At 42.0% G+C, this 13,893-nt stretch overlaps 3 protein-coding genes across 6 annotated transcripts in view; 2 read left to right on the top strand and 1 right to left on the bottom strand.

The window, feature by feature from the left end:
* pag1 (phosphoprotein membrane anchor with glycosphingolipid microdomains 1) overlaps window positions 1-5,259 on the bottom strand; it is a 62,410-nt gene extending 57,151 nt beyond the window's left edge. For 2 of the 4 annotated variants that reach the window (XM_086279484.1, XM_086279486.1), the window contains exon 1: window positions 2,586-2,817. The gene's annotated coding sequence lies outside the window, so the exon portion shown is untranslated. Of the gene's footprint in view, window positions 1-2,585; window positions 2,819-5,015 lie in introns of those variants that run through there. The other 2 variants (XM_086279485.1, XM_086279487.1) reach the window with 2 other exon arrangements.
* mrpl53 (mitochondrial ribosomal protein L53) lies at window positions 5,072-8,277 on the top strand. Its single transcript, XM_086279488.1, has 3 exons — window positions 5,072-5,226; window positions 6,605-6,717; window positions 8,088-8,277. The coding sequence occupies exons 1-3, from the start codon at window positions 5,132-5,134 to the stop codon at window positions 8,204-8,206; spliced, it is 327 nt and encodes a 108-aa protein (XP_086135614.1). The 5' UTR covers window positions 5,072-5,131; the 3' UTR covers window positions 8,207-8,277.
* Window positions 8,278-10,058: 1,781 nt separating this feature from the next.
* fabp4a (fatty acid binding protein 4a) lies at window positions 10,059-11,416 on the top strand. The gene is made up of 4 exons (XM_086279997.1): window positions 10,059-10,216; window positions 10,379-10,554; window positions 10,659-10,760; window positions 11,129-11,416. The coding sequence occupies exons 1-4, from the start codon at window positions 10,144-10,146 to the stop codon at window positions 11,180-11,182; spliced, it is 405 nt and encodes a 134-aa protein (XP_086136123.1). The 5' UTR covers window positions 10,059-10,143; the 3' UTR covers window positions 11,183-11,416.
* The last annotated feature ends 2,477 nt before the right edge of the window (window positions 11,417-13,893 follow it).

Genomic DNA, 13,893 nt, shown 5'->3' with positions numbered 1-13,893 from the left:
TATCTCCTGCAGACCAGTACAGCAGAAACTGCGTGGAGAGGGACAATAATTACATTTAGCTCTTCCATTTCTCCGTTCCAGATCAATGATGGAAAGAAATGCTCTTTGCAACAACACCACATAATAGCATTTTCCATTTTCATAAGAGCAGAAACTACTCAATTCAAAGCAAGCTTGACATTAAACAAAAACACTCGCACACAGCAACACGCACTTCCTCCAGACTCAAGCCTGCATATTTTTTTCCCCTCAGGGCAAATGCAGGGTAATTGTAAAATCTGAGGTGCACATCCAAACGCTCCACTGTTTGCCTACCAATGATGGGGCTGATGTCCTTGCTTGTTAAAGCCTAACTGACTGTGAAATGTGTGTAGTCTGCTAAACGACATCTTGACAGCCTATGATGAAACAATAGTCGCGCAGCAATCAGACAGAGAGTGATTATGCTTTATCCTTTCAGCAGGAGGACCTTCAGGCCCGGGGCAGCAGCAGCATCACTGGGCTCTCTATCAGACCATACACATTATGGCCAGTTTTAATGAGCGCCGACCCGCCTGCAGCTGCTCAGCCTCCACCCCTCTAGAATACAGAACCATTTTCTGATGCAAATGACTTTCTACAAAGTCATTTTACTAACATGTGTTACAACTTGAAGTCACAGTTTTACCGTGCATTTATTTCTATTTCCTGGAAGCACCTGCTTAACAGGTATCATTTATAAGCCTGTATCCAAACCACTAGACTAACTTGTGAGCTAGGAGGTGACAAAGCACAGTGTAGTTGACTATTGCGATGTTGCTGAGCCAACCAGTAAGAAAAAGAAGCAATAAAAGGTTCAAAATTGCTTAAAAATGACAAAGAACTTGTGTGGAAACCTGTTGGATTCTTGCGTTATAGAGTAAAAGCACCAGGCCGAAAAATTTCCAAACCTTGCAACTCTTTCGGGAACACTCACTCATTTCCCTTCTTCCATACAACAGCTGCACATACCCAGCCCCTCATCTCCATTCAAATTCCAGCATTAGCAGCAAGGCTATGAATACTCTAGAGTTAAAAGTGTCACAAAGCATTCAGCTTGCCCTCCCATTTGCCCAACACAGTTGCTTTTACAGTGACAGAGATTTAATCATACGCAGACATCCCGCTCTGACCCGTCTGACATGTGCATGTTATAAGCTGCAAACGCCCGCCAGCTACTTTCTATAAACATAATATTACATGATCGTACCTCATCAGGCTGAGCATTTCAACGTTTTTAAAGCATCGTTCCCAATCCTCTGATTTCCATAAAGGCTTAAAGGCCTGAATGGCAGTCATTGACAATAAATAAATAAATACTAAATTGTTGCTGTATGGAAAACAAATAAACAAATTAAGGATCAGTTTTGTCACAGAGGTGGGAATTCATCCATAGGGCTCTTATCAAGTGATGTCACAGGAAAGAGGAAAAGGAGGACAAAAAAACCAAAAACACAAAAAAACAAATTTGTTAATGTTTAGCACGTGACAGGCGGAACTCAGAGAGAAGCTGAAACAAAGCACAAACTGTGTTTGCTGAAGTGAAGTGAATGTCAACTTCTGTGAAAAGCCAGACCGCTGCAGGGTGAATGGTCTGCCAACATATCGTATTCAACTGAGCACAGACGGAGGGAGGATGGGGGTGTTTTTTTGGGTGGCATTTGGCTCTGTTTGCCTGTGTGAGTGTGTGTGCCAACGTGTGCAGGAGAGGGGGAGACTTGGGGGGCAAATCTGGGAGAAGTGACAGAGAGTGAAAAGGGGGGTGTTTATTTATCCGGCAGGTGAGCCGAGGGAAAATTCGTATTCACGATTACAGGGAGGGAAAGCTGTCTGAGGTTCATCTGCAACTTGCTGTATATGCATGTGCATGCAGTAGGGCATGCATGGCTGCTTGGAGCTATGAAGAGGGAGGAAAGACGGCCCACACTTGTTAGTGTCAATGAGGAGGGGCGGTGGGGGGGATCCACAGAGCTCAACATCCACGCACATGACCATATCCGTGTGTATGGTAAAGTTAATATGCATCTTTAAAAAAACAGATAATGATCTCGTGATCCTTAAAAGAATCACCAGGAATTTCCTAAAAACATCATAAGCTATGAGCTCGTGCAAAACTTAAGCAATAGATGTTATGCGGGAGGTTGCATCCTTTAAAGCGCATGCACTGTTTTTCATTTTAAAGCTCGATGTACTGCAGCAGCCCTAAACCGTACACAAAGTGTGCAGGGGAAAAAACGAGATTTAAGACACAGACAGCTCGCCACTCATGTAAATCAGTAGGAAAGACGAAACGCTCAGCGGAGGGCAACAAGTCCTTGTCTCAGCGTGACTGTCACCGCTTCTTAAATTTGGTTTCACTGCGAACACCGAGGCTGCCTCTCTGCCTGCCGCAGTGACAACTCTCAGTACACTCAGCCTGTGCGTGAAGTTTCCCAATGCAGCCGTCCACACACAGACAGTCACTCACAAAGAGAGGCATAACACTGGATATACCGACTACATATTAAAAAAACAACAACAACGAATAAAAACACAACTTCTACACACAGATGTGAAGATGCACTCACCGGAGCTGAGAAGACAGTCTAAAAAACCCAGCATTCAGCGGCCGCTCTGAATAGAAAAGTGCGCCTGGCTTTTCCCGCTGAGCTCTTAACCTCTGTCCACGCCGTCCACGCGCTGCATGAAGCCGGTGTGAGAGTGATCGGTGTCCGCACACGGAGCGATGCGGCTCGTCCTTCAGCCTGCGCGCATTTCAGGACGCTCACTTCAGTCTGCTTCGCCGTTCCAGCCAGCCAGGACGCTGCTGTGAGGAGGAGGCGGCGGAGGAGGAGTGCCAGAGAGCTGCCCCCGCAGGGCTTCACGGGAAATGTAGTCGGCCATTCCTATGAGTGGCCTTGACCGTCTCCCAGTAGCTTGCGAAGATGTGCAGCAGAGTCACTTCTTCTGCAGGGCACTGAACCCTGTTCATTTAATTCAAATATAAGCTTTAAGAGGGATTATGGGATGTGTAGTCAATTTGGATCCTTTACCTGGCTGCTATGTGGACATTTTTGAGTGTTCAGAAGTGAAGTAACTGTGTGTGAGGTTTATTAAATCTCTCTCACGGTGAAGAAAACCCACAAATTAGGTTTATTTTTTACGATGCCTAAAACATTATAACTAATTACCATAATTAGTTCAATCCAGACCATTACATGCAATGCACTGAACAGTGTAACAGTTCCAGGCTGTAGTGCAATACTCTCTCATACTTGTAGCTTTGTACTTTGCACAGTTTGCTGGAAGGAACTCAGCAGGAATCGTTTTTTGTTATTTACTGATTTATGAGTTTTTGTGCTTAATTTATATTTAATAGGTTTACAGAGAGCCATTGAAACAGGGAGCACTCACTAATGAGTAAGAGCACTCAGTGTGTTTGATTTCTTTCCATTTTGTCAGCAGTACGATGATTCTGTGTTACAGATACGCCCTTGTGATTCCTCTCAGTGGTGGGGCCCTTTGCCACAATCCTCCACCTTTCCTCAGAAGTGAATTCATCTCTATTACCCATCAGCCATTCATTTGGAGGCTGTTACAGTCACTTCTGATTCATTCTTTCATACTACAGCCTCTTTGGTTTACACTCATACCTAACTTGGGTGTCATTCTCAAGGAGGAAACAACAATTCAAAACAGGGTTTTGGCACCAGAGCATGAATTTCTTTCGACATGTTGCAGAAACAGCAATGATGGAGCCTTGTGGCAAAGAAGAACATGGCAGCTCATGTTAAACACCACAGCTTCCCAGGGGGACCATCTCATAAGTTCATATTGTGTTTAGGCTGAGGCCTTCATAGATGAACTCCAACATCAAGACAATACCCTTTTCTTTCTGAGGTCAACATCCCCTGGAGCATTTATTGTTTCTGACCGCCCTCTCCCCAACTTTCTTACAGTAAGCCTCCGACAAATACTTATTGTGTGTGAGTGTGTGCATGGGTGCGCGCGTGTGTGGTGGGAGGTGTATAGGAAATGCTTCGGCCTCTCGGTAGCCTTAATGTTTAAATTTAGAGCCCTCGTGCCTCTGCTGACTGTCACAGGCTGGGTCAGGCTGTCGCTCACAGGAAAGAGACTTGAGGCGTGTTAGAGCTGGGATAAACAGCACACACTCTGGCGTACTGATCTGAGAACAACACATTTGTTCTGCTCAGGCCCTGACACCAGGGGTGTCTATAAATAACCGGCTGCAGCGAGCAGAGGTCAAGAAAGGCCTTGATAAAGTTTAGATGAGGTAATTAGTATGTGCAAGGTTTCTTCTTCTTCTTCTTTTTTAAGTCACAGGAAAACAAACTGTTCAATGAGAGGAATGTATCTGATCCCCAAAAATATTTTTAAGTATTACTCTTGAGAAGTATTAAAGGGGTCACGCCCAAAATGTGCCCAAAAAAAAAAAAGTGTTAGATTGTCTATTTGAACAGTAGCACCTCCTTTATTGAATTATTTCCTCACAGACCCCCTTCTCCAACGTCCTGATGATTGCACGCCTGAAGGTGCCCCAGTCACTTTTCCTCTGAATTTGTCACTTTGATTGGGGATGTTGGTGTTTACATAACAGTCACTTTTTTGTATAAAAGCCGTGTCGCAACTTGTGTTGTTATCAGTGAACTGCTTCCACTGGTGAAGCTATCACTGGGAGTACTACAGCAATATTACACCAATTATTTACTCTGTCAAGTCACAGGAAACGCTGATATTAAACAGACAGTGCCTAACTAAGTAGACAATGTTACAAGTTAATGTCACAAGTTAATGCATAATATCCTAGAGGGGAAAACATTTGTTGGTGTGTCCCTGCTTTGCTTATAAATGATCTTATGAATGATTTTTTGATCTGTAGCAGAAGACTGCAAAGATAGGAAAACACCTGCTTTAATAACTATGAAGCTAAAAAAAATCATGATCACCTCCCATTCTTTATAAAGTAACAGCTCCATGTCGTGTTGAATAATAATTACCTTTGTATGGACCTGTTAGTGAGGCAGCTACTGGAATCCTTAATCCTGTGGCGCCCTCTCGTGGCCCATGTGAGAAACCCCATTCTGGCGAGGTTAGAGGTCATTAAATCGAAAACATGGCGGCTCCCAGCAAAGCGACCGTGGTATTGAAGGCTGTGAAGAAAATAACCGTTCAGTTTTGTCCGTTCGAGTCCAATGTCCGGTCCACACGGTAAGAAAGGCGCGTTTGACGCTGCTGTTGTGTCGGAGAGCCGTTCAGTGTGCCTGAAAGGCGGGTAACGGTCGTAATTTGACAATAAGGCTGTTGGCGACAGCCAGCAGCCGCCAACCGCAACGTCATTTCATGTTTTATATAGCTCGTTGATGCTTGTCGGAATAGACTGTGGTTATGCTGGCTTTCATGCTTAGTAAAGACACCCTTAAAACATTCAACATTTGGTTAATGTTAGTTGAAGAAACCCTCCGTAAATTCATAGCAACACTATATGACATGCTGCACGAAGTCTCGTCTAAACTCTTTTAATGGAAGGTTTAAAAGTAAGTTTTGCTTGAAGTAATCTCAGCACTTACGTTTGTTTTGTTATCTAGATTGCACATGACATTATACGGTCATTATACACCGGCCACTTTATTATTGGGTAGTGATTTTCCACGTTTCCGTGTGTTTTTATGTTTCTCTGTGTTTATACTGTGCAAATGTCACTGCAGAAATTGAGAAATTCAGAGCATGCAATGTTTTCCCAACCTGCTGTGTGAATATTAGCCTCAGTTTCCTGTTGTTAGCTAACTTGAATCCCAGAGCGGTCTTCTGCTGCCAAAGTCCCACCGACTTCAAGCTTTGACACACTGTGTTCAGACATGCTCTTCTGCATCTGCATGGTGGTAATGAGTGGTTGTTTCATTTACTCTTGACTACCTGTTAGCTTGAAGCAGTGTTACCATTCTATTCTGATCTATGACCTCAAAAAGGCATTTTAACCCAGATGACTGCGGCTGGATATTTTCTCCCAGAGATGGTTGTGCGGGAAATTCCCAGCAGATCAGCAGTTTGCGAAGTACTCAGACCAGCTTGTCTGGCACCAATAACCATGCCATGCTCAAAGTCACTCGGTTGATGCTTGGTTTGAACTTCATCAGGCCGTCTTGACCACTTGTCTACACACCCAGTTTAGATACTTGTGTTAACAAGCATTTGAAGAGGTGTAACTATTAAAGTGGCCTTAGAGTGTACATTACTGCCTAAATCAACGGTTCACAAATATTTTGAGAAAATACACAAAATGTCAAAGCTAAAGGGAAATCTATATTACTGATGTTTAAACACTATTTTAATGTTTAGATTTCAAGCCTATTTCGTCTAACTTCAAAGCAGATTGCCGGTTTGGTGTCAACCTTACTTTGAATCTGTAGAGTAACTAGTGATTACTGCTGTAAAATCAGTGCAATGGAGCTAAGTGTGTCATACTCGATGTCCCCACTGTGGAAATACTCACATCTACTACAGCATCTCGAGTTGTGCTAACATACTTAGTCACTTTAATGCGTTATAAGGTAAATCTAAAAAAGCTTTTCTTTTTCCTGTCCCACAGGGAGTTTCTGACCTTAGTGGGTTCAGAGAAGGCCAGAGCTACCAACATGAACTGTGAGGTGATACCAGTGGTGAAACATGACAAGTCTGAGCCCGTAGTGGATATCACTTATGGTAAGTATGACGTGAGCACATTAGAATGAGTGGGGGAGGCAGAGTTTGGTCCATGAGTTGTTTTTTTTCTCTAGTTTTATCTTAGTACTCCACCACAGTGGATTTTAAATTAAACAATCAAGATGTCACTCGAGGGGTTTAACAAAATGATTGCATTAACTCTGTAGAAATTACAGGTATTTTTATACACAGTCCACTATTTTCACTTGTTGAAGAGGAATAAAATGTGATTTATGTAGTTTTATAGGTGGGGAGGCCTGCTAACTTGTTATTTCACGAGAACTTAAGGAGATCAATCTGGAGACGGTTGTTGAGCTGTCAGTATGAGGTCCAGTTACATGCTCATATCATTACAATTCAAGACTTCATGGGAGTGTTCTCATGGGTGGAGTTATTTTGGATGAGATCGTTGCCGTCGTTCCCTCAGCTGTCTGAAGTGATGTGTAGTTTCATAACTGGCTCGTCTAGCACTTATGAAATGTTAATAATGCCTACAAAAGTAGCTGTCTGACTTTTGTAACCTGCTGGTAAGACAGAATATGTCATTTTATACAGGTGTGTTCATTTTCCGTCAAGAACTTTTATTTGTGCATAAAGTCTTTCTCAATGTGGGGTTAAGGTGGTGTCCAATTCATACTGTCTCCACCACTCTCTCACAGTTTGAGCCTGGTGGCTCCATCTTATGCATCTTCCCTGTCAGGGAAGATTTTTTTTCATAGAAAAATTTGGCCATTCAGTTTTTTCAGAGATGTCAGCTGATCTCGGTTTGTGGTCAGAAATTGTTGCCTAACGTCAACCTGACCAGCTGAAGTAATCCCTGATCATAACGCCGCCCGCACAGAGTTTTACACTAGGCATCACTTCATCCATCTGTCTTCTTACCCTGATGCATCCATCACTCTGGAGCACCAAATCATAACTACAATCACCTCCAGGCACAACAATGATAAGGCAACTAAGACGTTCACTTTAACCTTTGACTCAAGACAGTCGTAACCTGTTTTAATTTTCTCTTTTTCTGGTTATGTTTTTAAAAAGCCCATTCCAGATATGTCACGGGAGCCAAAGATGATAAAAAAAAAAAATCTAAAAACTCAAAAATAGGATAAAGTCCTGGAAATGGTGCATATGTGCAGTTCATACACTCAGAAACATATGACCCAGTCTTGGAATTTCATACAATTAGCATCACTCACGCAGTGAGTCAGGCTTTTACAAAGCTGGAGATGTCTGCCACAGGTCAGCAGAGCCGCAGCGTGTCTTACTCGACTTTTGTGCAGAGTGAACTTTTGAACATTTCCTTTCTGTACTCCTTAAGCATGTTGTTCTTATGAGTCATCTCATTGTGTTTTTGTCCTTCTTTTCCGCAGTAGATGGAGAGAAGCTGCTGATGAAGGGAGCAAATTTGACCAGCAGTGAGATGCTGAGTGCTTTTCAATCCCGCTGCGTCGCCAAGGACCCGCAGGCAAAAGTTGGAGAGAAGAAATAATCATGAGCTTGGCAGATGTGTATTTATCTGTGAATATTGTTGAACATGTACAGTAAAACTATTCCATTTCATACACATGGTGTTGACTGGCTTTAATCTAAAATGTTGTGTTGGTTAAATATTTAATAGTCAAATTCTTTTGTGCCCTTTTAACTAAACAGTAAAAAATAAAGAGAACTGTATCGTTTTTGTCACTTGGCCAAATAGTTTCTCTCAGCTGGGTTATTTCCCAACAACATTCGCCGGATCAATTAAAATGCTTTAACTGCTAAAAAAAAAAAGGTGCTGCGATCAGTACGGGGTCACGGTGTGTCCTTGCATAATGTGTCATTTTCCTGATAAAGGAGACCATTCCAGTGTTTGAGAGAGCGTCATGCAAGCTCCAACCTTTGACACAGCAAAGCTGTAATTTGGCACAGAGTTTTACATCCAGCCCATCTGAAAAGGAGAAAAAAGCCTTTCACCCAGTCACAGATAAGTGAAATCCCACCCTCTCACATAGTCAACCTCTGTCCCGTTACCATCTGTGACTTAATGTTTTATTAATGGATCATTATTGCATCCACACACTTATTTTTTGGCAGGTTTCCTGAAAAGAACTGTAACATAAATGACTTCAAATGACTTTTCTTTAACTGACAAGCAAAATGATGGTAGGAGACCAAATTTATTGTGACTGTGTGCAACTGTGTCGATCTCGTTGCCTTTGAAATTGTTGCTTCGAAGATGAGGACCAGCGTCCCTTGCTGTCTAGTTGTTTCAAGACAGGCTGCCTCCGACCAGGAAACCTATGCAGTTGCCTGGTAATCAGTAAGCAGAGGTGCAGCATGATCAGGGACCAGCTGGTTGCTGCAACTATCTTAAATAGGTCACTGGGTGTGAAAAAACCAGTCAGTCACTGATTTTTTCTAATCACATTCAAGCCTGTAGTTGAAATTACACATTACAGTTTTGCCAGTCTTTAACAAGACAAGGATCCAAAGTGAATTTAACTGAAGTAAAGGTCATCACAATATCAACAGAGCCCCTGTTTGTATTTCCTCAAAATGAAATCAGTCAGCAAACTAATAATAAACTCAATTTGACTTAATGTTCACCTACAAAGGCCTAATAATAATACTATTGTGCTGGAGCCTTTCTCAGCTGTCACAGGGCAAGAAGGATGTGATGGATTTGAACTCAGGACCTTCTTGCGTTGAGAGCACAGTGTTAACCACCATGCTACTGTTATTTGTACCATGATACTGTCATGGTAAAAGTGTTGTTCCAGCAGATCCCAAGAACAACATCTTAGATCTCAGTCCAGAAGAGCGCAGTCCTAGGAACAGCAAAGATACTGCACAGGACCCTCAAACTCCGAGGCCTCTGGTAGACGACCTGAGCTTGAAGGATACTGCCTGCAGGGGGGAAAGGGGGATTAAGCCTAAAACTAGGAGGGCAATTTTTCACCTGTTAAGAGGAATGGCTTCTTATCAGCAGATCACTACAGAATGACGGCTCATAACCAAGCTGAAAACAAATATGTCATTTTTGGCCTGTTTGGCCCACCATATAAAGTGACATCTCTGGAACCAGAGAAACACTTGATATTAAACTGTAACAAAGAAAAATATTGTTTATTCTGTATAAAATTACCGTGTTTGAAGATTAATTTTGATAAATACACATGTAGCTTAGAATATAAAACTATTGCCGCGACTATGTCACGGATTAAAATAAATAAGTGGGTGAAAAGGGAAAAACTCACAAGAGGAGGGATTTCAACAATTCGTTATATGACGTTGCAGGCTGTGATTGGCTCCTATCGCGTTGCTGAAAAAAAGGACTGTCCCTTTAAAACGGCCACACTGCTCCCACACTGGAAGAGTGCTGAACCCAGAGTCGCTGCACACTTTGTTGTTGAGGATAAAGAGGAAAAAATTTTCAAGGATTGCAAAATGGTCGAGAAATTTGTTGGAACATGGAAGATGATTTCCAGCGACAATTTTGACGACTACATGAAAGCAATCGGTAAGAACGTCTGTGGTTGGAGCTAAATTTAGGGGGGGAAACATTTTAATCTTAATTGTAATTAATTTTATTGTCTCAAGTTTTCACAATAGTTTTTTTTAACGTTTTAATTAAAAAGCGTCTCTACATCTGACACATTTCCTGACACCTCGCGCTCTGCAGGTGTGGGATTTGCAACCCGGCAGGTGGGCAACCGGACCAAGCCCAATTTAATAGTGACGATGGACGACGAAGGGACTATATGCCTGAAGTCTCAGAGCACCTTCAAAACCACCGAAATCAAGTTCAAACTCAACGAACCTTTTGATGAGACGACCGCAGACGACAGAAAGACCAGGGTTAGAAAGACAGAACAAGCATTTACACAGCCTGACTTTTAGATGATTGATCATTGATTTAATCTGTGCTGGACGTGACCACTTGTCTGTTTTGTGCCCTGCAGACCGTGGTGACTCTGGAGAACGGCAAACTTGTGCAGAAACAGAGCTGGGATGGCAAAGAAACGAATATCGAGAGAGAGATCACAGATGGGAAATTGATAGCGGTGTGACTTTTTTTTTTTTTTAAATCCTCAAACTATCTGTTTAGAAGTTCTGCGTAAAGTTATTTTACTTCCCCTGTTCTATATGTTATATAGTAGATTTAGTATGTTAATGTGTGTTAAAATGTACTGTTTATACTCAATGATCCTGTTAGGATGATAAGAAAAAAGGTATTTGTCTTAAAGTGAGGAGTTTTACAGGAAATAAAAACATCACAACATACCTGAGGAAGATTTATATAATTAAAATTTTTTTTAATAAATAAGTCTGGCAGTGACTTCTTATATGATTGTATGCTCTGCTTGATGTTTGCCAGAGTTGATGCACATGCAGATTTCTTCTAATCACCTGACGTCTCCTTTCCACACAGAAATGCATCATGGGAGACGTGATCGCAGTGAGGACATACGTAAAGGAGGCATGATGGAGGGAGTTTTTCTCTTCTTTTTCAATTTTCAGCCCACTTGTTGGATGCACTGCTGGATGACAGGCTCAGTTCAATGAGCGCAATACCAAACTAAAGTACCGGCGTACTCTGCTTTTCTTATTCGCTGTGTTGATAAAAATCACTCTTCCGTGCCTGTGTTCTCCAACATGATGCATTTGGTTTCATTTGGACTTGTTGTGGTGATTTGAATAAAAATGAATGGAAAAAAAACTGTCGTGTGTGTGCCTCTGAGTTTGTCAAATGTTGGTCAGCAAGTGAGTTCGCCTTGTGCGTTTTGGATAATATCTTGATTTAATTGTGACCTACTTGAAAGCATTCATCCACTGGGCCGTGCTGAGGAATGTCTTAATAATTTTTTTTTAAAAGTGCTCTAATGGGAACATGCCTCCTAATCTGGCAGTCTGACTTTAATGGGATCCCATTCATGGTGATTACAGCAGTTATTCTACATGCAGTGGCTTCTTAAATCTGCGTCGCTTTATGTAGTTCTTTGTTCTTAAGTTCTGAAGAGAAAAACAAAGATTTGAACATACCACCCCCACTTAAAGTTCAATCAGGAAGCAATCCTGCCTTTCTCATGATGTATAATGTGTGTTGGCAGGGACTCTTTGAGGCATGTGAACTCATTTTTAGAAGTATTGAGAGGTCCGTTGGGAACTAAAGCCCCTTTTCCGTTTTGGGAGGTTGAACATTGCACATGTACTGGCAGCTGTACATGAACATGGAGTACATGGAAAACACAAAACATTACGGGTCTTCCCAACAGGCGCTCCCACCCTTTGGCCACTTGTCAAGTTTTTGTATGTTGGGGAGATTGTTCGAGAGCCGACCGCCACTTTCCCATGACAGGAAAGGGAGACGATAGAACTGATTGGCTCTAATGGTCAAAACAGCTGAACCAGGTGGAACTGCAGCCCAGTGCTCTCGTTCCCTTCAGCCTGGACAATAGAACTGACAGCAGCCAAGGACGTACAGTGTCTGAACTTCTGGGAGACTGCCAAGAGAAGGGTAGTATCACAGTGGACAGCTAGCAAAGGTCAAGTGGAGTTGTGTTGGTGTGTTAAGAGCTTTTTTTAAACATTGTTTTCCTTTTTTAAAAAGAGGAAAGCATAAATCTACCAGAGCAACTGCAAAACAGCATCCAGCACGAGTCTGAATGAATTGTCTGAGGTTCAAATTTACACTTAACTTGTTTTCAGTACAGAAAAAAAAGAAACTCTTCATCAAACAGCTTACATTGTATTGACATCAGGTTTCCTCTTAAGCCCCTCGGATCACTGTACAAGTCTTTTTGTTTGTGTTTTTGGACATTTGATAGCAAGCAAGTTTGTCAGGAAATTGATGCCTTTTGCTTTTGGGGGGGAAACTCCCACTGGGTTTAAATCTGGGACTCTCCACCATTTGACCTTAGAACTGAAGAAGCTTCTCGGATAAGAGGTGAAACGTCTTCAAGCAACTTAAAGAAGTCCAGACGCTTTTCTTTCCAAGCTCCTTAGACTACGATGACCTGGATGACTGAGAACCTTCACAAACACGCCACTGAATTAAACCGGTTCTTTCAATTTATGAATTCATTTTTTAAAATGCAAGTTTTCACTGAAACATGTAGGGCTTCAGCTAGCTGCAACGGTTATTGTAAATATGGTGGAAGCACCATAAACAGGATAATATGTGCCTCGTACCTTCAAAACTAGAAGCAACAAAGGCCTAACGGGGAGTTTCAAATTACAAATGATGGATTTTATTTTGTCTTTGTTGAACATCATAAAAGAAGATCTGGGCTAAAAGAAAAAAAACATCAGATCTCTGTGGGTTTCCTGGACTGTCTGGCACGGACGGTAATGTGAAGAATGCCAGGAAGCAACTCTCCAGAAGTATAATTACATCTTTTGTCCATTTTGATAAATGAGGGTTTAGTGCAACAAAAATAGCCAACAACACAAATGACGCAACACAGTTAGACAGCAATAAATCCTTCAAAACATTCTTTCTTTTATTGTATTAGTGCGGACTGGTGGCACACTGGAGGAGTGCCACGCACTATTGTTGATTGCATTACGGTGTGCGGACTCGAGACGGGTCAAGTGAGTGGGCAGGAAGGCTAGAAAAAGTCTACATAGATGCTGGTACTTTATTTATGCCTTTTCGATTGGCTTTTTTGTAGCACTTTGCCTTATTGATCTTAAAATTGAGCTATCACTGTTTCAGACTTTCAACAGTAACCCAAACTTGCATCATCTTTGCTGTTATAAACAAAAAAAGCCTGACTGAATTCACCTGAGGAGTTGCTGCTTTTATATCCTCTTCATGTGAATACTATTTAAAGCGGTGCATTCTGTGAGAACATTATTAAAAAAGTGCGTTTTCAGAGTCAGAGAAGGCAGAACACATCTGCTATGGATTGACTTACAGGTGCACCGCTTGTTATCTGCACCATTTTTGTTTGGATAACTGCAGGAACTGGAGAGTGGATCTCCACTTCTTTGTTTTTATCTCTCGCATCTTTCCCCAAATGAAAATGAGAATCTCATTCTGCAACTCGACCCGGTGGAAGGTGTACGCAGATACAGACACAGTGCAGGCGTAAACATGAACTCAGTGAATGAAGCAGAGATTCCAGCTGACCATCTGAAATAATAGTGTTTCAGCCCACGGCCAAGCAGGACAGAAAGGGAGGTGTTCCACTG

The sequence above is a fragment of the Aulonocara sp. 'chitande type north' Nkhata Bay genome, linkage group LG22, assembly GCF_057382095.1.
Source record: "Aulonocara sp. 'chitande type north' Nkhata Bay isolate Kocher_YH1m ecotype deep benthic linkage group LG22, A_spYH_male_GT1.1, whole genome shotgun sequence".
Lineage (NCBI taxonomy): Eukaryota > Metazoa > Chordata > Actinopteri > Cichliformes > Cichlidae > Aulonocara > Aulonocara sp. 'chitande type north' Nkhata Bay.
Note: the sequence above shows the minus strand (reverse complement) of the source record. Positions and strands in the feature narration are given on the sequence as shown.